The following is a 24007-nucleotide window of genomic DNA, read 5'->3' as shown; positions in this document are numbered from 1 at the left end:
AGGGTTTACCCTCGTAGTCTGTATCTATGGATACGTATTAGTAAATTTTACCCCAGCTCATGTGTTTGGGTAATAAAAAGATGTCAGCATGACAAGAAAACCATGATTCACTCCAAAAAGAACGAAGCAGGAAATAAAATCGGAATCTTTCTTTGGCTTTGTTATTCACATTGTCCTTATAATCACCTCTTTCCTGTTTCTCTACACTACAAAGGGACAAGACAAAAAGAGTTGAGGGGGATGTAAGAACACTAAGGTCCCATATACTGCTTTGGTACCTTACAAACAAAAGTAGCTAGCAGAACTACTCCAAAAAGCTACCAAAAGTGAGAATAGTTGGTTTCTTTTTGTTTTGTTTTAATATCTTGGGAAGTAGCTACTGTTTCATATTCAGAAATATGAAAAACAAGGAAAAATTATATCAGGAGGCAGTCATATAAGGAAAGGTCAATCTCATATTATTAATATATATTTTCATACATATCATCAATAAAAGTGGCTTAAATATATATCTGTGTAAATTATGTTCAAAGCCTTGTAAAATTAGGCATAAGCATTCTTCTTCCATATCTGCAGTTCTATATACATTGTATATATTCGACGGTCATCCTCATTTTTTATCTAACTTAACTTTTCAAAAGATCAACAGAGGAACTGAAAAAGGCTACCTTAGACCGACTCCAAAAGTTTCTATTGTCCAAGAATTATGTCAATGTCAAATTTTAACTTCTTTATTTTATGACATGGGGACAAGGATACTAAACTCATAATACATAATACAACACCACCACTTAACTCACCTAACCTAGTTCAGAACTATTCATACTGATCATCTAGGTTATCATAAAAGCTAGGAATATGACCTCTAATTTTTTTTTTTACTTATCACAGAATAACAAAAAGAATAAGAAATTGGGAGTCAGGCTGTATCACTCACTGGTTTACAATTCCTCTCTTCAAAACAAAATTTATTTTTCTTTTCTCGATTCTGTAAATTCAGATTCTAATCACTTTAGGCTGCTTTTAGTCCTTTGATTTCTAGGCAAGCATGTTTAGTTTTCTTTCTTTCTTTTTTTTCTTATATTTTTCTCTCTTTTGGTAAAGAGAAATAAATCTCCAGCACATAAAAAATGAATGCCTGAATAAAATAAGAATAGAACCAGAAAAGTAATTTATTCTAGAAATGTTAACGTGGGTCCACTTTATTTGGTAGACCTGGGTTAACATCGGAGAAATGCAGAACTTGGAAACCAGTTTTTTTCTCTACAGTGAGAGTTCAGATAGGAAATGTCACCTACCTACACTTCTGTAAGACCCAATATATTAATTTCACTGATGAATTTAAGAATGGAATTGACCTTTCTTCATGAGCAAAAATGGTCTTAGGCGGCATTTAATATAGTAATTATAATAATAATGTTCCTGGCTACTAAATGATATAAATTCTAAAATATACCTAGAAAATTACTGGTTACTTTGGAAATATAAAAGTACGTTAAATCTCACATAAAGAGAGAAAAAGATAAACCTCCATAATTTAAAGTTATTAATTGCCAAAGGGATCTTAGTAACATCATATATGAAATATTCAGTTTTCTCATTTCCTTTCTTTCAAGGATCTCATCTGGTTCTTTTCATTCAATGTAACATGATTGAAATTATTAATCATAGTTATTTTTTCCCAAAAATTAAATTATGCAATACAAAAATATCCAATTTCTATAGCTGTTCAGCTCTTTCCATCCCCTAAGTTACATAGGTAAATGTAATGTATGACTAGGGGTAGGAATGGAAATGGATGCAAAAAGTTTATATCTGAAAGTTCTACAATAAATCCATATAAGTCAAACACCCTAGGTCTGAACCCCAGCTATCAAATACAATGCAACATTCAATGACTTTCACTGTAGAATTAATCAAGATACAACATATATTTTCTATTTAGATAGCAATCAGTAACCAAGGAAAAGCCACAAAACAAACTAAAATTCAACAAAGAGGTGAAATCAGTTTTTCACAGTGACCTTCAAACAACTAGTTCATGCACATGAAACCATCACAACAAGGAAGTATATGTTGAGAGCTCAGATTTAGAAGTAATAGGAATAAATTTAATGTATGTAACATTCTTACCTGAAAGACATTCTTTCTGCTTGACTTTTCCTTGGCCCATTCAATGTGTGCTCCACACAAATCCACACTTTCTGGTTTTTGCCCAGTTTTCTGTAAACAAAATTGAAATAAGAATAAAAAGTATACATCATTGGTGATGCCTGTCAGGAAAAGTAAAAGTTTATTGAGTTAGCAGCTATACATACTTATAATATAAAACCTTTCTTTTTCTTTCTTTCTTTTTTTTTTTTTTTCAATTTCAAAGAGATATCTGCACCCTTGTGATCACTGTGGCATTGTTTACAACAGTCAAGACACATGGCAACAACCTAAGTGTTGACAGAGGAATGGATAAAGAAAATGACATGTAGATACAAACATAGATACAGATATAAATATCGATCCACATGGAAAAATTATTCAGCCATTAAAAAGAAGGAAATCCTGCTATCCGTGACAATATGGATGAAGTTTAAGGGTGTTAATGCTAAGGGAAGTCGGTCAGACAGAAAAAGACAAATACTGCATGATCTTACTTATATGTGAAATCTAAAAAAGTCAAACTCCTAGAAACAGAGATTGGTTACCAAGGGCTGGGGACATAAGGAGATGTTGGTTAAAGGTACAAACTTTTAGGGTGCGACTGGCTGGCTCAGTCTGTTAAGCATCCGACTCTTGGTTTCGGCTAAGGTCATGATCACGTGGTTGTGGAATGGAGCCCCACCTTGGACTCCGCACTCAGCATGGAGTCTGCTTGAGATTCTTTCTCTCCCTCTGTCTCTGCCCTTCCTCCCACTCATGCTATCTCTTTCTCAAAATAAATAAGATCTTTTTAAAAAAAGAGGTACAAACATTTAGTTTGAAAATGAGTACATTCTCAAGGTCAATTGCACAGCATGGTAACTATGGTTAACACTGCACTGTATCATTGAAAGTTGCTAGAGGAGTAGATTTTAAACATTCTCATCACACACACATACACACACACACACACACACACACACACAAATGCACACAAAGGTAACTATGTGATGTAGTAGATGTATAAACAAATATTAACATGGTAATCATTTTACAATACATACATACGTCAAGTCATCACTCAGTACACCTTAAACTTCTATAATGTTCTCATTTATATCTCCATAAACCTGAAAACAAGCTGCCAAATTTAATAAATATTTATTAGATGCCAACTGTGTACCATTTAGAAGTTCCTTTTTCAAACATCAAAAACTACACATGTATGTATATATTTTTATTCAATACATTTAATTTAGACCAAATGGATTATAGCATGTGCTTCCTTTTGCATGGCAAAATGTGGATATTACCTAAAGCTTCAGTATTTCCTAATAATTAATTAATGGGGGTATTATCTATATTTGTTTCTTCATATTTTATTTTATTTTTTAAAAGATTTTTATTTATTTATTTGAGAGAGAGAAAGCATAAGCAGGGAGAGGGAAAAGCAAGCTACCTGACAAAACTTGGATCCCAGGACCCTGGGATCATGACCTGAGCCAAAGGCAGATGCTTAACCGACTGAGCCACCCAGGCAGCCCGCTTCTTCATTTTAATTTGATTCAAATGTATCATATTTATATAAATTTAAATTTGAAGAACTCAATACATTAAACAAAAGCTCACTAGTTTGAGAAATTTCTTTATTTTCAAAGAAAGTAATGCCATGTTTCAAAGACTCCAACTATTTTCAGATGTTCTGAGCAACTCTCATTTTCTCTATAAATTCAGTATTTTTCTCAAACAATTTTCCATTGAACAATTTAAAATTTTAGTGTAAGAAGCTTGTAATATTTTAGATAATATTTTAACAGTAAACTTTAAAACATGAAATTATGGGGTCTCCTTGTGTTAAAAAACAAATAAATAAAACAATAAATTATGGAAGAACAGCAGAGATGATATAAGAAATCTGTTCACAATTGTTGACTCATAGCCAGTATAGCCAATTCAATCAGTTTAATAGAAATAGACTTTTTTTTTTTTCCCTGAAAGGCCAGAAATATGGTGGGTTTACAGTAAATTGTGAGGTTTGTTTTTTTGTTTTTTTGATTTTGTTTTTTGGGTTTTTTGTTTTGTTTTGTTTTGTTTTGTTTTTTGGCAACTCAATAAAATTTTCTTAAGAGGGGAAATATTGTAGAAGCCAAGCATAACTTCCTTTCAGGATAAATTCAGCTGGCAGGACAGTCATGGATAGCATATCTTTTCTCTGTTACCTGGTAGTAATCTCATGAGAAGCCAATCAAGACGAGAATGCCTCTTCCAGATGCTTCAGTCAGTGAAATATTTTTAAATATTTTTACAGTTTTACCCATTCTCTGCCCCCCAGGTGATGATCACTATCGTGGAAGATCTCAAAGCATGGTAATGATGTTCATTGTTGAATGATTTATGATGTAGAAAAATTAAAACAACCTGCTTCTTCTACAGTTAATTAGATTACAGGATACTCATAATAACAGAAATAATCATTAAGAGTATGTAACAAAAGAGATTATTTTCCCCGTATAATGCAGTCAGGGAAAAAAGACGGAATTATTTTCTAGAACAAGCACTTTTAATGTGCCAAGCATTTTTCTGTTTACAACTAGCAACTCACTTAATTCTTTTAACACTGTATGAGGTAAATACTATTATTATCACCATGTTATAGGTAATAATGTGCTAGAGTAATTAGGCATACTTTCCCCAGGTAACACAGGTAGAAAAGGAGGAGCCCGGATTAAATGAGGGCAGTGTCACTCCAAGGTCTGCTCCTAACCACTATGCAGTCCTTGAGAATTTAATATCCACTGTGATCACATTCATGTTAAAACATGTAACATTTTGGGAAAAGATATGATTTTCTTATTAGACATATTGGTCTTGTTTTTGTCCTTCTCTGTTAAACTCGATCTTCCCATTGGGCCTTTACACCACCTGTTTACCTGGAAAACCTCCCAGTCTTCACATGGTTGACTCCTTCTTATCCATCAGGTCCCAGATAAATGTCACCTTGTCAGAGGTCTTCTCTGACTGTCTTATATAAAAGAAAGCTGTCTTCTAGCTTACTCTTTCTCTATTTCACTACTTGTTTTAATTTCAACACAGCCTTCTTCCTAACTGAAATTAACATTTATATTTTTATATGCTGTCTGTTTTTCTCCCACTAAAATTAAGCTCCCTGAGCTGGGGCCTGGTTTGCCTTTTCCTCCACTATTTTTCCCAATGTATGGAACAGTGCCTGGCACAGAGTTGTTGTTCAATGAATATTTGCTGAATTCATAAATGAAGGAAAAATACCAAAATGCAACTAGCTTTTGTGCTTTGGAAGGAAGGTTTGGGCATCTAAAAATTCCCCACGTTGTAACAATTAAGATTTATATTTGGTTTAATTCTTAAGCAGTCTTTGCTTCAATATGGAAAAATGAAGAACAGTTTAATGGACTCATATGGATTGAACCCAGTATTTCACACAATCATTCAATAGACATTAACTGCACAATTACTATATGTCAATGTGTTAGCCACTGTGCTGGGCACTGGGACTCCAGAGGTAAGGAAGATACTCACTCTTCCTTTCAGAATCCTATACCAGCTTCAGACTCTATGTAATTTTCAGTAGACTTTTTCTTTATGGGGAAAAAGCAATCTAAGCTTTTCCAGAGTTCTCACCATCCGGCTCTGCCACACTCTTCTCATCAGCGTCGTACACTAAATCCCATGGCTTTGGTTCTGGCTTGGATTTATCTCAATCTGAACTCTACCCATCATTCAGTCACTTCCCATGATCCTGACCTTGACTCTGTACTCTTCATAAACCCACTGCTTCCCCTCCACTCCATTTCATTAATCTTCATTCTCCTCATCTAACAAATCCCATGTTCTGTGTTTTTATCACTCCCACCCTGTTATGTTTGCTTTTGAAGTGATTGGAATCACCAGGCCTTATATGCACCCCTCCAGGCCCTTACTGGTTTCACTTCCTTCCATAAACACGCCTATGTCCCCAACTCACCAACTACTTCAATGCTCCCCCATTTCTCACTCTTTGGCTCTCCCCCATGCAACGATCCACTCTACTCTTTCATCCACTTTTCCTTCTTCTATCATTTTCATCATATCCCCTAATTCTGGAGAAGTAACTTTTGACTACTCAGAGAAGTAACATTACAAATATGGCCACTTTCTTCTGCTGAGTTTTTAACTCTACTTAGGAAAAAAACAATGAAACGAAACAAACAAACAAATAAAAACATGGTAAAAACACTTAACATATCCATGAAATCATTGCCAGCACCAATGTCATCAACACTTAGCAAACTTTTTTGTGTGTTCCTAGTCACTTTCTGTTCTTCCTCACAACACCTCTCTTGCAAGCTTCACCCCATTCTAGCAGCCCATCAAATGGCATGCTCCTAATTTGCAGAGATCGTACAACCCTTGAGCTAGAACATTCACCATTCTTCCCAATTTCAGAGTCCCTGTCATCAAAATGAACAAATATACAAACACAAACTTTAATAAATCCCTCTCTGTCATGCTTTCTGAAGCTTTGTATCAATTTCTCATTTACTCCTTATAATAGTCTTGAGCAGTTGTTACCATCGCCTTCAACTTACAATGTGGAGAAACTCAAGCAGGGGGTGGTTAAGTGGTTACATACGTGGTTACATAAGCTCATGCACTTAATGCATGCCTGAGCAGAGATAGGAATTCACTGTCCTCCAACTCCAAGTCCCAAGTTCTTGATCATAACCTAATACATGACTCCTCTCCTCTCCATACCCAGCCTTTCCTCCTACTAGGTCACATGATGAGAATTAACATTTTCTATCCCTTCCTTGTAAGTGTCGTAATGTCCCATATTCTGTTCTGGCTCCTGGAAGTTTGGATCTGAGTCTGTGATTCGGGTCCACCTGTCTAATGAACTCCCATGCCTGGCATGACAGTGGTGTCTATGAACATCAAAATCTCCTGGCCCATTGTTGCCAGTGCATGGTCCCCTCCCAAAGCATGTCCTTTTCTGCCTCAGAGGAAGAGATGTTCCTCCTTCAGCCCATGGCTTTTCCACTCAGTTCTTAATTCTATCCAATCCTGTTCCTCATTTTCTGAGCTGTCCCTTTTCTCCTACATTTTCAACCTCCCTCTCCCAAACAGATTATATCCTTTAACCCACAGCCATGCTCAAGTCACTCTTGTTCAAAAAATATATATAAATATATGCAAGCATCAACCCTACAACCTTGCTTGTTCTCAATCTCGCCAATTTCTTTTCCATGATTGCCAGGATTCTTGAGTTCTCTGCAGTCACATCCTCTGGTTGCTCATGTTTTATTCTCTTTTCAACCCACTGCAGGCTTTTACTCCCTTTCTTAACTAATCTAAAAAATGTTTTAACCATGAAGGTCAACAAAAACAATCTGATGCCTTCTCTCCCATCATCCTTCTACTTGAAGTCCGGACTATTAGATTCTGCTCCTTTTCCTTAAAACTCTCTATCCCTCAGCTATGGAGACATTTTCTCTCTAAATTTTTATTTCACCTTTTATACTCTCCCTTCTCTGTTTCTTTCACTGACTTCTCTTCCTCTTCCCACTTTTTAGGTGTTGGTAATTGCTGGTTTACTCTTCTAGGTCATTATTTCTTATAGTTTATTGCTTCTAATGGGTTTGGTCTTGCTTCTGGTCTGATCCATCACTTGGGACATGTTGACCCTCAATTTCTCCTCTGGCCTCCAGCTCCTGCGAATGAGCCAAACTGTGTTTTCTAACTAACCACCATTAGGATGTAGCGCAGACACCTCAGTGAAATCACTGTCTTCTTAGACTTGCCCCCTTTTTTCTATTGCTTGTCTTGCTTAATCATCCCTTTCTCCACTTCATCTTCTCCACTTTCTTAATTCTTCTCTTTCCTTTACTGTTTACAAGAGAACAAGCAATGCGGAGCCTGAATCCCAGAACGAGCTCCATTTTCTTCATCTCATGACTGCAGCCTCGTTTAAGCTCTTCTTTTCTCTCATCTGGATTCTCTCACTGTTCCCTCTGGGACCACACAAAACAATTTCATTTTATTCTCTACATTTTGACTTTTTTCTCTAAAACACAAATCTTACCATATTTCTCATGGAAAACTTATTACCGACAGGATAATGCACAAAGCTCTCAGTAAGCTATACAGGCTCTTTTACATCACTCCCCAACCAGCCTTCTGAGTTCCCTCCATCCCCCATTCTTCTACAACCAACCATGCTAAATTCATGGCAGTTCCCATATGCACCATGCTCTCCCAATTCTATACATTGGATGCACCCTTTTAATCTGGAACACATTTATTTTTCTTTGACCCACTCCAGCTCATTTTGATGATATAATTCCAAAATAATCTCCATGAGGTGTTCCTTTAGTCTCTCCTTCCTACCATCTCCCCTATTCTAAAATCCATTTTGTTACAATTCTTTTTGTTATCCAATAGAGAAATACAGTGGAAAACTTCCAGATTCCTTATAAAATAAATAAAACATCTCAGGATAATAGTTCACAAAATGAGGTAATTTTAAAAAATGTAATTTAATAGTTTATAAAATTAAAACACAATATCCCCATTCATATTGATCTTTAATAGGAAATGACCTTAAGTCACAATCAGAGCAAATGATTGAATTTGGGATCAGAAGTATACCAGAAAAAAATTAAAGTGATTTGAGTAAAATTCAAGTAAATAAATATATAGCTTCAAGAAGAGAAAACTAAGGTATATTAATAGAGGACTATGTAAAAATGATCCTGCTCAGTAGTTCATTGTTACAAAGCTAAAGCAGAGAAATCTAGGCTTGAAGAACAATGCCAAGGACTCAGACTTATTAGAAGGAAAAATTTTCAGAATTTAAACATTGTTAAACATTGGAACAAGTTTTTCAGAAAAGTTGTTGAATTTATTTGGAAGACAGTCAAGATTTTATTCAAGAAGGCTGAAATTAAAGAATCCTTTAATAGAAAACATATTTCTGATTCTACAGCTATAAAACACAAGAGAAAGTCTGCTAATGAACTACATGATGCCAATGGATCATATTGTACATCATTATAAAAATATACTTTTTAAAAATTGACTAAATTTGGATTTAAATCTAAGAGTGTACTTATCATATCTCTTCCGGGGTAAACTTAAAATATAAATGACTGGCTTGAAAATACTTAAATAGAATTATTTAAAAGTTACTGCTTCTGGACAATAAAATATAAAAACCTGTTTGTTGGGGGCAATGTAAAGCCATTAAAAATTGATCCTGAGTCTTGTCCACTTCTGATTTTTATTATTCTTTTAGTTTATCTTTACTATTCTCCAATAATATTTGACAGGGCATCCTTTCTGTATTTTTCCAGAGAAAAATTAGATTAAAACTTAGAGTAAAACTTTAGATTAAACTTTAGGATTATGTTTTTCATTTTTTATGGGAAATTTGGGACTCTTTAACACACATTAAGAAAATAAGAAAGGCCAGATTCTCTTTTGCTTAATGGTATTTTCCATGAGGAAGATTGGACATATGTGTAGGTAACAAATCGCTGGACCACTCAGTATCTTACCCTTATCATTAGATGGGGTTACAAAAAAACAAAACAAAACAAGTCTCAGATTTGATGAAACAGGTTATTAGCTACCATTTTTTATTTTGGATTAATTGCTATTCCAGAATATAGACTCACATTGTCCTTATCAGTTTGAAACATAAAACACAAAATTTGTTTAGGGGAATTAACTTCTGTCACATAACTGGTTTTGATTTTGGAAAATCATTCATGGAGGAGGATAAAACTCACTTATAAATTCTCATTTGGGCAAAATGATTTAGGAAAGAGTGCTGAATGGATACCTGATCTTATTAATGTCTAAAGTATGGCCGCTGTCAACACAGAAGACGATACTTGGATTGTAAGATGTGGGTTTTATGTATATGAATATAAATGATGTTAATAATAACTGAAAGTGTTTCTACAGTGAAATTTCTCAGTATATACAAGACCAAATCAAACCGAGATTTTCAGAAAAGCAAACCTTTGTTGGAGATTTTGGGCACTAGAATGTTGTATGCTTGGTTTTTTTGTTTGTTTTTTGAGGAAAAAGTATCTTCTCCCTTTCAAGAAATGAACAGATATATTGCATTTCATTCTGAATCCAAATCTTGCCAGAATAAATACAATAGTTTCTATTTAGTCTACTTTTGTTGTATGCTGATACTGTCTCCATTTGCATTACATAAAAAGCTATTTAATTTTGCAAGGTGACTAGCTTGGACACATTTTCGGTGCCTCAGGTGTTCCCTCAGTCCTTACCTAGACTCTCATCCTGTCAGTCTACCACAGCTGTCCCTGCACATAACCAACCGGCTTGAACCCATTTGGTCCCACTTCTTGAGGATGGTCCGTCACCTTTCTGGAATTCGAGGCCCTCCCTCCTGGCTGCCAGAGTGCAGACGGGCTTTTGGGTCCTCATCTATTTCCAGATTTGTATAAATTACCAGTTTACAGGGTATAGAATCTGGCTTTCTGAGCAGCCATCCAAGAGTGTGCCCAGGATTCATCTGATATAGGCAGTGAAGACTCTGGGCAGTGAACCGTAGCCAAAAAGAAGCAAGAAATGAGAAGAAACATTACTCTCCTCCATCCCCCCTTCTCTCCCACAGACTGCCTCATGCTTTCTTCAAACAGCCTACCTGCAGCTTCCTTCTTTTTTTTTTTTTTTTTTTTTTTAAGATTTTATTTATTTGACAGACCACAAGTAGGCAGAGAGAGAGAGAGAGAGAGAGAGGGGAGGAAGCAGGCTCCCTGCTGAGCAGAGAGCCCAATGTGGGGCTTGATCCCAGGATCCTGAGATCATGACCTGAGCTGAAGGCAGAGGCTTTAATCCACTGAGCCACCCAGGTGCCCCCTGCAGCTTCCTTCTAAGTCAAGTGTTGCAGCGGCCCAGTGATTCTCTGTGTCTCTTTGAGGTTCACTGGAGAGTAGCAGCCTGCTTCATGACACAGCTCTCCACTATTCCCCCATCATTTCCTGCCTCACTTCCGTGTGCCTCACTCTCTAAATCATGCATTCATGCCTTCAAAAAAAAAGGGATGGGCACTAGATTCGGGCCTTGTTCTCTAGAGAACCCGGGCTGAGATCACTGATCCTTGTGGCAGAGATGAGTAGTGCTACACCACCATGTGTGTTGTCAAAGGGAAGCAGCTCACTAGCCAGGGACTCCATCTTTTCCCAGTCCCCCTTGCAACAACACGTGGCCATATTACCGCTGTCATCACTGGACTGAGAGCAAAAACAATGTGAGTCACTTCCGGGTTTACGGCTTTAAGGAGCATGCAGACCTTCTCATGTTCCCTCTACCTTTCTCTCGTCTGCCACTGGGAGTCTGTGGACCCAAAAGATGAGAAAAAGCACCACATAGCAGAAAACTGACCAGGAATACCTGTTTTGGACAGTGGTATGAGTAAGAAATGAGGTTCTGCAGAAATTTTTGATTGTATTTGGACAGCAGGAAGTGTTCCCCTACCTGAAGTCTTCATGTTAAGAAAAATGAAGACAGGGATTTTAAGTACACTGCCATTAGGTGGCAATTTGAACATCTGAATCCAATTCTATTGGGTTCCAATGACTTTTCTCTTAGCCACTATACTCTATTGCTCCATGTAGTAATAAAAACAATAATAACAAATGTAATTGGTATTTATCATTGCTATGTACCAGGCATGCTGTATCAGTATTCTCACATAATCTCACAATAACTGTCTGAGGTAAGTATTCCTATTAAACTCACACTGCAGTTGAAATATCCAAGGACTATAGGAACAAATAAAATGTGAACCTGTTAGGGTGCTTGGGTGGCTCAGTTAGTTAAGCATCTGCCTTCAGCTCAGGTCATGATCCCAGGACCCTGGGATCAAGCCCAGCATCTAACCCAACATCAGGCTCTCTGCTCAGCAGGGAGTCAGCTTCTCCCTCTCCCCTTCCCTTTGTTTGGGCTCTCTCTCTCTCTCTCTCAAATAAATAAATAAATGAAATCTTAAAATAAAATAAAATAAAATAAAATAAAATGGGAACCTGGGATTCTCAACCCGGGTGATCTGATTTATTCTACCTGATATGGTATACTGCTTCCCAGAGCATTTTACCTCAGTAGTGAACTGTTAAGAAAGACCGAATACATACATTCAGTTAATCTCAAAATGCACTGTGGAGTAAAAGTCCATTTTATCTTGGAGAAATGCAAACTCTAAATCAGATACATTACATTGACCAAAATGATAAACCACAGAGAGTCAAACTTCATAATTAAAATAGTTTTCTGAGAGAGCCTAAGGTGAGGTTTATTGGACAGTAAGCTATTATCCATTTATAAAGCATCCTATCAATTTCATAGATTTTTGTGGTTATTAAAAATTATGTAAGATACAGAATTTATTGTGGTTAATGGCTAAATCTTGAGAGAATTATAACCAGAGTACATGGCTTCATTTATAGTAATATTGATCACTTGATTTCATTTTTTTCCTTACAATGTTTATGCTAATAAAACACTAGAATTCAATTTCTTTTCTTTCTTTCTTTCTTCCCATCTCTACGCATCATCCTCCAGGTTTTGGACTATTATTTTTTTCTAATTTTTAAAGGTCCGATGAGGCCATATGACAGTACAGCCTGTGGCAATGCTAGAAACTGTCCCGATGTTAACCACGCTGACTTTGCCAGAGCACTATCATTAGGAGAATTAAAAGATTAAGCAGAAATTTAAGATGCCTTCATTAGGCTAAGTTTGGTAGATCTATTGTTTGCCCCTCCAATGTTTATGGTCTTTTTGAGCAGGGATCCAAATAAAGGCTCAATACTCACTTTACAAAGATAAAATAATTCCATATTCATTTTGCACAGAATACTCAATAATTCATGAATAGCTTTCTGATTGAAACTATTTTCATCTTTTTGCTAAATCACATCATTTTACTCCTATAACTAAGTTCATTTTGTTATTAAAGCCATACTACAGTAAATGAACATTAGATGTATTACATTATTTAATTAATGCTTGTGTTCATTATTTGCATTAGAAGTAAACAATATTAAAAAAGTAAACAAACTATTTTAATGAGGCCTTTTATATTACTCTTTTTTTGCTTTCAAGATTATGGCTGAATGAGTGGTTTGAAAAGGTTAATAGTTTATTAAATGCCTTGGAAAAGTTTTATCAAAAGAAAAATATGCCAGTGTTGTCCTCTGAATAAAAATTATCAGTACAATGTGAAGAGAAAACAATAAAAGTAGCCCTCTCCCCCCAAAAAAGAGTTACACAAGCAATGAGTATCTAGGGTCCATACTGAACATACTGGTTTCAGAACCATACAATTTGAGGGAGAAATATTGCCTAAAATGTTTATAATGCTTTTGAATTTATGTCAGACTAAGTTTATGTTAACTAGGATTCATGAGCATTGTGGGATAAATATAACAGAAATAGCTAACTGATGAGAGCAAGTTCCACTAGCTCTGAATTTTGATGGATGTGGAGACAAGAGAAATTTCTTAAACCACAAATAAACTTTCCATAGTGTGTTTATTTTAGTAGGCATGACACCTAACATATATTCTGGAATCACATGAAAAAAAGTCCAGGTTTGCTACTGGCTCTCACTGATGTGCTACTAGGCTCATGTTCTCTCAGATGAATTCGTTGCTTTCTTTGCACTAGGATGTCTTCAGAGAGAACCATATTGTGAATGGTCAAGGACATATGAGAATATTAAAGTATTTTCTGAGTGAGAAGATGACCTGTGATTCACTAAGTGCATTGGGCCATACTGATGACAACTTAGCAGTTTTGCCATTTTTTTTTGTCAATAGGAGCACAGGCCTCATGGCTCTCTTTTGTTTCACCAGACTTGTAGAAAATGTCTCTCAGACAATTTAAGAAACCCTTTCTTCTTTGTGTTAAAAGTAGAAAAAATATATATGTATCTTAATTCCTCAAAACAGTCTATGAAAACTCTGAATCTGCCCTAATTCAAGGATAGTTGGTATTGCTTGCAGAGGGCTCCAGAGTGTTTACAGAAAGCAATTATGTCTGCTCATAATCCTGTTCAAGCTCTTTCCTAAGGTGATTTCACATGGACTTTCCACCCAAACTGGAGTGTTTGCTTCCCTCATCTTATCTTGAGGTACATTCATCTACCAGTGAAAGGTTGCCTCAAAATACGTTGAGGAACAGCAAAGCAACTCATAGAAGAGATGCAAAATATTTTGGATGAAGGACATCTACCCTAGGCCTTAGGGAACTTCCAAGAATCATTTTCAAGACCAATGATTAGCACATAGTTCATGGGACAAGGCAAGATTTCAATACATACCTGTATAATAAATAAAAGATTTAATTTCCTACATTTTATCATTGGTTACTACCTTATTTCTACACAAAATGTCCTTTTCACCCCATTTCTGCCTCAAAATCCTATTCATCCTTCAAAAACATGCTCAACTGTCACTTCCTTGACATATATTTAGAATCTTTTCCAATTGGAAGCAATCTCTCTTTTCTGAGTTACTATAGAACTAACTCAAGCCTCTGTTCATGCCATTTTGGAGCAACTATCAATGTCTACTTTTTCACCACAATTACTGGATTATGGGCATACTTTTTGTTTCTAGACCCTCAAAGGAAAGATCTGAGCCTGATTCATTTTTGTATGTTTCATAACACCTAGCCTAGTGGCTTAAACATCAAGGACGCTCAGTGATTTTGCAGAATGAACAAGTAGAGAGACATATAGGTTGAGCATCACTTGGAAAAAGAGTTTCCCTGGGGAAGGATTAATTGTGGCTAGATCCATGGTTCCACACCATGTATATAATCACTTTAGTCAAGTATTGTTATAATAAGCCTACTTTTGATTCTGTCTCCTCTATCAGAAGACAAGCACCTTGAGAGCAGGGATTATAAATTATTCATCTGATATCTCTAGGGTTTAAAAACACATTGTGTGATACCTGTTAGGAATTGTTTATTATTTATAGAATAAATAAATGAATGAGTGCTCTAAGTTACAAAGCTTCTCTCCCATAAGGCAATCAATCATTTTTTAAACCAAGAATGCATATTTGTCACATCCCACGGCTAGAGTCAGGTTACAGTCCATATCAAGCAGAAGCTCTAAAATCACAGCACAGCAGGTACCGAGGTGGCAGATCGTACTGGAAAGTGCTGGAGCTGATTGAAATACTTCAGTGACACTAAAATAGACAAGTGTACCTGAGACGGCATGGGGTGTGAGTCCAGGCCTGTGAGTTTGGAGAAACCAAACTCTTATTTCTTTGGGACTTCTTTAAACAGATAAAGCAAATATGATGTAGCTGCCTTTGGAGGCAAAACTTGTTTCTCTTGGGCTAAATGAGATGAAGCCATGATCCTAGAAGAATCAACTTCCTCTCTTGCCTTTTTGCATGGTAGGCCTAGTCCTTTGAAGACATGTAACACCTGGGTCATACTCCTGTTCAGTACGTATTTATTAAAAAGAACAGCTACGATAGATTATTCTAGGGTGAAGATATCTGGAAAATACTGGCATGCCTTCTTAAAGATTTGCCCCTGGTAGCAAATCCCAGTCCTTGGTACACATCTCAAGCTTTTTTTTTTTTTTTTTTTTTTTTTTAATCTTATCTTCCAACCAAACTAAAAAAAAAAATCTCATTTCTCTTTTTAGCACACAGACCTTGCCCATTCTCAGTTTCATGTCATCGTTCATATTTTTTAATTCACTGGAATTCCCTGCCCATAAATCTCCACATATTGAAATTATAACCATCCTTCAAGGCCCAATTCAAATCTTTCACAGATGTGAGCTCTCCCTCCTTTAAATCTCAGAAAAACTCTTTTATGTTTCTTATTTCATCTCACCCTATTTTTTGGCAAAGATGCTATAAAGCAAAGACTATATCTTGATTATATCTCTATGCCTTATATGTAGCCCTAATGAGCAAGCTGTTCATTGTAGGATTTCAATACATATTCTTATGAAGTCTTTTCCTACCAAGGCTTATATAAATAGCACAAACTTGATTAACCAAATGCATATTTAAATGAAAGTGAGGTAGATTGTAAATGAGAAACTATGCTATTTAGATCAACTCTTCACTGAAAATAATGAAAAATGCTGGAAAAAATATTTCTTTTTAAAATTACCTTAAAAATATTGAAAGCCTATGAGATAGTGGGACCTGCTAAGGTAAATATTTTTGGGAAATGGGAATCTGAACTCAGAGAGGAAAGCTAAATATCAAATCAACATAACTGCTCTTTGCCTGAGGACATTTGTTTATACTATACAATTGAATTTTGGTCAATTGACTTCACAGAATAATGGAAAGGGGGCTGCCTGAGGTCTTATGAAAGAATAAAGGAGAACCAATATTAAACTCTTTCTCTTTCTATAAGTCATGGGATTATAAAGAAAACTGCCTTTGTAGATGAGCAATGTGAGAGATGAGAAAAAAATAAAAAGGAAGACTGGGGAATAATTCTGTCTCTGAAAAGTTGTATATGTTCCTATTATGTATACACAATTTGAGAGTTTTAAACTGGTAACTTAGATGAGCTAATCAATTACCAGGAGTGTGACCCTCTGAGAAAAATGCAAAATATTCTGGAGTAGGGCATATTTATTCCAGGCCTAAATGATTAGCACACAGTCAAAAATAACCAGACACACAAGGAAACAAAGCAACAGAGTGAGAAGCAACAGAAACAGACTGATGCAGACTTCAGATGCTATGTCACAAGACACAGAATATAAAACAACCACAGGCTTCTAATTTTAACAAAATAAAAGGGAATCTGGAAAATGTCTGCAGAAGACAACTATCACAAATGACACTATAAATTAAAAAAAAAAACTTTTAGAAATGAAAATCACAATAATTGAAATAAAGATGTTTATCACAAAGGGAGATTGAATTAAAGAATTACAAGATAAATCAAGAGAAATGGTTTGGAATGCAGTTCAGAAAGACAAAAAAACAAAAAAGATTTTAAAAGAATAAAATGTAGAGAATAGACTAAGAAGACAATGTGGGTTTAGCTAAAGAATTGGAAAAAAAAATAAGAGAAACTATAAAAGAAGATTCATTCGAAAAAGTATTAGCAAAATAAGTTAATAATAAGATAATTTTCTAAAATATATTAGTGACAGTTATAAACTATTTCAAGGCAACGATCCAGGCAGGAAGAATAAAACTGTGGGAAAACAAAGGTAATTATAAATATATTATGAGCATCCAGATAACAGTGATTGAACTAAGGTAAATTCTTGATCACAACAATAGATGACAGGAAACAGTGGAAAAACATTTTTGATGTGCTGAAAGAAAGTAACTGCCAACTAAAAATTCTGTATCCTGAAAGAATATATATATTTCCAGAATGAGGGAGAAATAGAGATATTTGAAACAAGTAAACACTGAGATAGGTTGTTACAGGAATTTCTTAGAATATACTTCAAACAAAAGAAAAAGGCCTTAGTAGAAAATGAAGAAAGATGTAAATAGCAAAGAACATGGCAAATATTAAATCAACACTGACTCTATTTCAAACAAAAAATACTGTTTGGTGATGTTAAAAAAAAAAAAAAGAAAGAATTACAATATCAGACAACAATAGCATCTATGCTGAGAAGAGGATACACGGATTAAAAATATTCTAAGGTAATCTTTTGGAAGAGGGTAAAGCATTTGATTAGCTTTAGGCTTTGGTAAGTATCGGTGTTGTAATGGTAAGCAAGCCAGTAACAAAATAGAAACAAATGACATCACTTAAACCAGTGTAAAAAAAAACATGGAAGAAAAAAATGAAAAGAAAAAGCATAACATATTTAAAGAAAGAGGCAAGAAATAAAAGAAGCATACACTGTGTTTCCATTTATATGAATTCAAACCAGAAGAAGTAAACTACATTTCTTAAAGGCTACAGACACAGGTGGGAAAATAATGAGCATTATAAAATAATGACTAAAATGCCTGAACTATGTGTCAAGGGAAGAAGCTGGATGATAAAGGGACAAATGGCAGGGAGTGAGATTTCTAGAAGGCTGACAGAGTCTTGATTTAGGGGGTGGTTGTGTAGGAGTTTGACTAATGACTTTTAAAATATACATATTTATTATACATTTTACTAAAAATGGTTTCAGCATTTTTTCCAATATTCAAATATTTAAAGTCAGTTACAAATCAGTATAGGGTTAAAAAAAAAAAAAGTGAGGAAATGAGCATCATTCTTTCTTTCCTAATCCAGGAAACCCTGGACACCAGTGGTTTTCAAACGCTCCTTCACACAGGAGGACCAGCCAGTCTTAACCAAACTTTCTCTGGTCCAAGTTGAAGTGAACAAAACAGAGACAACATATATAGACAAAGAAAGGGGGTAGTTTTCCATTTTGGTAAAGACTAATGCATTGCATTATGAGGTTTTATCGTATCTAGATTTGGGGTTGGGATATTCTATGATGCCCTTTCTGCTAGAAAGGGACAGGTAGTAAGCGGGAGGTTACCCTTGAATGTCCTACTGTAAGGGCCTATTAGCCAGAGAGGCCCCACCCGGGTTGAACAGCCATTTTATTGTTTATGCAGTAAAACTTAAATTGCCCCTGCTCCCCCCCCCACCCCCCAGGGGAACTTACTTAAAAGCAAGTCCGGGAAACCAGTCCCAGGTAACAAAGCCCAAATACAAGGGTGGGTCAGGTCAGGTGGAGATAACAGCCCGAAATCAGGGATGAGTCGGGTCAGGTGGAGACATCCAATCAGTAGAGCGTGCATACTGTCTCCCTAGCTACCAAGGAGTGTGGGCCCCGCCTTTTGGGCACCTTTTGGGCGCCAATTCTGACCAAGGTGATAGGCTAGTTCAAATAGCTACTATGGGGTAAATTGTAGTTCAATTGGCCACCCGTGTGGGACCTAGCATGACTGTGCAGCTTTCTCTGTGTGTTACAATCTCGTTGGCCACCTGTGTGTGGCCAGGCCCAACCACATGGCCTTTGCTCTATAAAAGTTAGCCTGTGAGGGAGGGAGGCGTCGCCTCTTTGCAAGAGACATCCCTGGCCGGTCAGTTTGATTCTCGATGCTTGGCGCGAAATAAAGCTTTGCTTGACCTTCGCTTTGTATCAGTCTCGTTCCTTTGACCATGGACCCAACACTACTAAAAACAAACAAACAAAACAGAATGAGTCAGCCCTCTTTTTCCTTGAATAGGTCACTGAGGACCCAAAGCCTATGAATCTCTCATTTACACACGCCAGTGAAATGATTCTGTGTCTAGTTCCGGGAGGGGGCTGCTTTTGATAGAAATCTGACTTGGGTGCACACCGAAAGAATTTCAGTGAGAAAGAAAGAGTCAGACATGGAATGTGGGATCAGGCACATCTTGTGACGTGCTGTGTTAAATGCGGAAGTCACAGAGTAGCAGCCAGTGGAAGAAGCTGAGGGCCCCAGGAAAGCATCTGTGGTCATGCAAGAGATACCATCTAGAGTTCCAGATGGAGGTGATGGCTTCACATTCAGAACTATTCAGTGCTTAGACCCAACACTTATGCTGCCTATGGATACATAGTTCTCTTTTTGGAGATCATATATGCTGGTATTCCTTGAATCAATGTGTTTTTCTCTTCTACACGTGTCTGCATCAGTTCAAGGACAAAATTAATATGCTGTAAAAATATGTTATAATTCTCTCATGCCCTGTATTAGATATTATAGGATATATTTATTTATTTGATAGAGTATTCAGACCATATTAATTTAACACTACTACTTATTTCTTCTTTTATTAACTAATTTCATTCTCTATTGATTCTCTTGGCAGATATCAGTATCCCCATTTTACAGATGAGGATTCTGAAGCTCAAAGAAGTTGAATAACTTTGTGGGGTCCTAAGCAGCAAAACTGGAAGGAAGTCCCCTGTGGTTGAACTTCAAAGCCCTGCTCCTAGCTACTTTGCTGCTTTGTCTTACCACTGCATTAACATCCAAAGATCATTCCTATAAAGATTAAAATGCCATTTACTCTTTAAACCACATTCTGTACTACTCAGTTTCTACTGACCCCTTGGAGGAAAGGACAGACTTCTTCCCAGAAGCACAATGAACAATACCAAGACATGTGTAAGGGGGTGCAAGGGAAATTCAGAAACTTGAGCATAAATCTCTTTCAAAATAAAACCACAGCATCTTTAATCAAGGCCTGGCAATCATGGTATCGTTTCTCTGAGACTGGAATTGGTAAATGTGGGCTATCCCACTAGGCCTTTAATACTTGGTTAGAAATGTATCCAAGAAGTTGACTAGCACGACAATTCATGCAGTACAAACACGAATCTGTAATTCTCTTCCCCATTACCACAAAACACAGTTAGTTCCTGCCCTGAATTCACTTTGAAGATGAGTGCCTGGGAGAAACCATAAGAGCATTGAAAACGGGGCCAGAAGTAATAAATAGGGACTGCCAAAAAACATTAACGAATTTCTTCTAAAAGTAAAATCTATTGTCAATTTACAACTCTGAAGGTTGAACTGGGGAAGGCAATTAGTGGGCTGACTTGAAAGGTTTGCCTATGATCTAGAAAAGAGCTTTCTTTCACCTGTATAAAGTTAAACAGCTGATAATTATATCTCCTGGTCCTGGGACGAGGAGATTAAAATAATAAAATAAAAATAAAGCAAATGCTTTAATTTGGAATCTAATCTCTCCCATTCTCCCAGAACATTCACATAAATGCTGCCCCAGTGGAATTCTTCTCACCCAGCAGGAGGAAGATCATCTTCTCAGCAGCCAAACTGGCCAGGCAAGTGACTTTTCCTCCCTTTTCTGACTCCCCTTTTAGAACTCATTCAAAGGGAAGACAAAGGACCCCTGAGTGGATGGGAGTTGTTTTGTGCCTGGCCCTTAGGGGTACTTTATTGTTCTTAAAAAGATTTTCCCAACCTTACTGTAGCCCCCAAATAAAAACAAAACAAAAAGCTAGAACAAATTTCTGAGACAGTTTAAATTAAAAATACAAAGGATTGAGATGTATTTTTAATTTATTTATAATTAGTTTACAGATTGGACCGCACCGAGACTCCAAAATCAGCAAGCCACTTGGGGATAAAGACTATTGCAATTATCAGGAACAAGCCAAATGCTACCTTTTGTTCTTCTATTTAAAAACAAACAAACAAACATCTCCTAGCAAACGATTTTCTATTTCCTATTTAAAGAGGATTACATAGCAAACAGGACTAGTGGCTGGAAAGCAAAGAACTTTCCGTCGTTTTATTACCTGCCAAATACAAATTAGTTCATTGTGGTTAACTCCTGCCAGGCGACCCCTCTCCCTGCCGCCCATCAGGCCTATGAGGTATGGCAGGTTGGTTCCTGCCGGCATCCTTCCTAATCAGGAGGCTGTCAGACATGCTGCCTGCCCACTGTCTCCTTCATGGCGTGGCAGCTCTGGGGCCTGGGCAGCAAGGTTTTGAGCTTGAGGTGCCCCAGTAACAAGCTCGGAATTGCTCTTACGTTCTGTCACTGTCAAATCTCTGTGTGCTGATGTGAGGCCCTCCTCCAGGTACGATAGAGAAACCCTACAAATTTCACTTTACGTAATAACTACAGGATACAGAAATTGTATTAGCTCCATTAGACGGAGTCAGAAATATTCAGAAAGGTTAGCTGGTTATAGTGAATGTCGCAGTTAGACTAAGATAAAAAATCACTTGGTTAACCTAGAGTGTTTCCTCATTGGTAACACCCTATATTAAGGTGCCATTTATAAACAGTTTATTATTATTTATTAATGTATGAAGCACTTTATAGCATGCTAGATAACAACTTAAATTCATGTATTAAAGATGCACGTACATGGTTTAATAGGATTTACGTCTTATAATATTCTTTAAAACAGCTTCCCATAGTCTCATCCGTTAAGCATTTATTACTAATGCATTTTATAACATACTTTATAATACATTATTTGAGCAAGTAGCTGCATTTAGCGATCATTTCATAAATAAGAATAAAGCATTTATAAATGGCACCTTAATTTAAAGTGTTACCTTCACATTACTAGATAGCTGCTCACCATTCATCTCATTCTGTGATTATTCTCCAAATGCACCACTTAATAAAACAGACACTAAGTTCTATTTTCCCTTCATCTGATTAAAAGTTTATTGAGTCATTTCCTCCATCTGCTTTCAGTCGTTGGTAGCTTGGAGGCTTTAGTGTGATTTCTGATGAAACCAAACTTTTAATTCAATAATAGTTCTGTGAAGATAAGAGTAGAAACAGAACTACCTACCATGTTAGACAGAGCCTGCTGCTTAGATTCTTTGTAAAATTCAAGTTTCCGGCTAGAAAGAACAATCCAGGAAGTAGACCAGTTTTTCCTTAGGAAAAGAAAAAAGAAAAAAACAAAAACAAAAAGTGTTATCGCTTGAAGAAATCATTCATAGATACTGTATCAGCAACATTTGGAATGAGTAGAGACTGTATTTTTAACTAGTCTTCATTAAAGTCTTTTCTTTATTAAAATCTATAGGTGGTATGGAATTTGGGTAATGATAAAGACTTTCTGTAATTTTTAAAAATCATGGCATTTATAGTAAACATTTCTCATTTGGAGATCCTCACAAAATCTTTTTCAAGTTCTAAAACTCCAATTTTTGTGTATCCATGTCCCTGACTTCAGAGTCTGTTTCCACGGAACGTCAAAAATAGCAAAGTAAAAACAGAAATCAGAATCCCTCCCTTCATTGTTACTTCTTTTCATTGTTCCAGTATATTTCAGAATCTGAAAAAAAAAAATATATATATATATATATATTTTTTTTTTTTTAGAGAAAGAGCAAAGGGAGAGGGAGAGAGAATTGTGAGCAGGCTGCATGGCCAGTGAGGAGCCCTACTTGGGGCTGGATCTTAGGACCCTGAGATCACGACCTGAGCCGAAATCAAACTTGGCACTTAAACAACTGAGCCACCTAGGCAGCCCCCTAATATATTTTTTTAATGTTGAACCTCACTAGAAATCAAAGAAATGCAAATAAAAACAGTGAAATTATTTTTCCCTCTTTGCCAATGTAATTGGCAGGAATTAGCAGAAATAATACCAAGGGTTACTGAAAGGGTGTAGAAATGGATTCTCCCGTACAATTTTGGTGGGAGAGTACACGAACACATCTTTCTGAAGTGAATTTGGCAATATGCTTCAAAAAAAAAAAATCTTTTAAAATGTGCTTGTCTTTTGACTAAACAAGTCCATTCCTATGAATTTAAGTTTATCCTAAAGTAGTCATCTCACAAGTTGTTAAGGCTGTGGGCACAAGAATGAAGTGCACCATTATTTCTTAATTGTGCACCTAAAATATATCTAAATATATCTAAAAAAAAAATCCTCAAAATGACAAAAAGCATTTCAGGCTTACAGAGGTACTCCTGAGTGCCTAGCACAGAGGAGTCACTACATACATATTCACTGAGTCAATGTTTGAACTCTAGGCATGGGGAAAAAGAGCTGGGTGTAACAACAGTTAAATCAGGTGATAAAAAAATCACAGCTTTTGATTTTCCTTTCTATTTCTTGGTGTTTATCAAGTTTCCTGCATTGAACAAGTATTACTTAAGCAATTTTTTTAAGATTTTTTTTTTTTTTTAAATTTGACAGACAAAGATCACAAATAGGCAGAGAGGCAGGCAGAGAGAGAGGAAGAAGCAGGCTCACTGCTGAGCAGAGAGCCCAATGCGGGGCTCGATCCCAGGACCCGAGATCATGACCTGAGCCGAAGGCAGAGGCTTTAACCCACTGAGCCACCCAGGCGCCCCTACTTAAGCA

The 24007-nt window shown here is 36.4% G+C and overlaps 1 protein-coding gene across 1 annotated transcript in view; it reads right to left on the bottom strand.

Moving 5' to 3' along the window:
• ARHGAP15 (Rho GTPase activating protein 15) overlaps nt 1–24007 on the bottom strand; it is a 601263-nt gene that overhangs the window by 477008 nt on the left and 100248 nt on the right. The window contains exons 5-6 of the mRNA XM_080798365.1: nt 22478–22565; nt 2134–2223 (exon numbers count right to left, since the gene is read on the bottom strand). Of these exons, the coding sequence (XP_080654491.1) occupies nt 2134–2223; nt 22478–22565 (178 nt within the window). The remainder of the gene's footprint in view (nt 1–2133; nt 2224–22477; nt 22566–24007) is intronic.

This window comes from Martes martes (assembly GCF_963455335.1).
Source record: "Martes martes genome assembly, chromosome: 3".
In the NCBI taxonomy this organism is placed as follows: domain Eukaryota; kingdom Metazoa; phylum Chordata; class Mammalia; order Carnivora; family Mustelidae; genus Martes; species Martes martes.
Note: the sequence above shows the minus strand (reverse complement) of the source record. Positions and strands in the feature narration are given on the sequence as shown.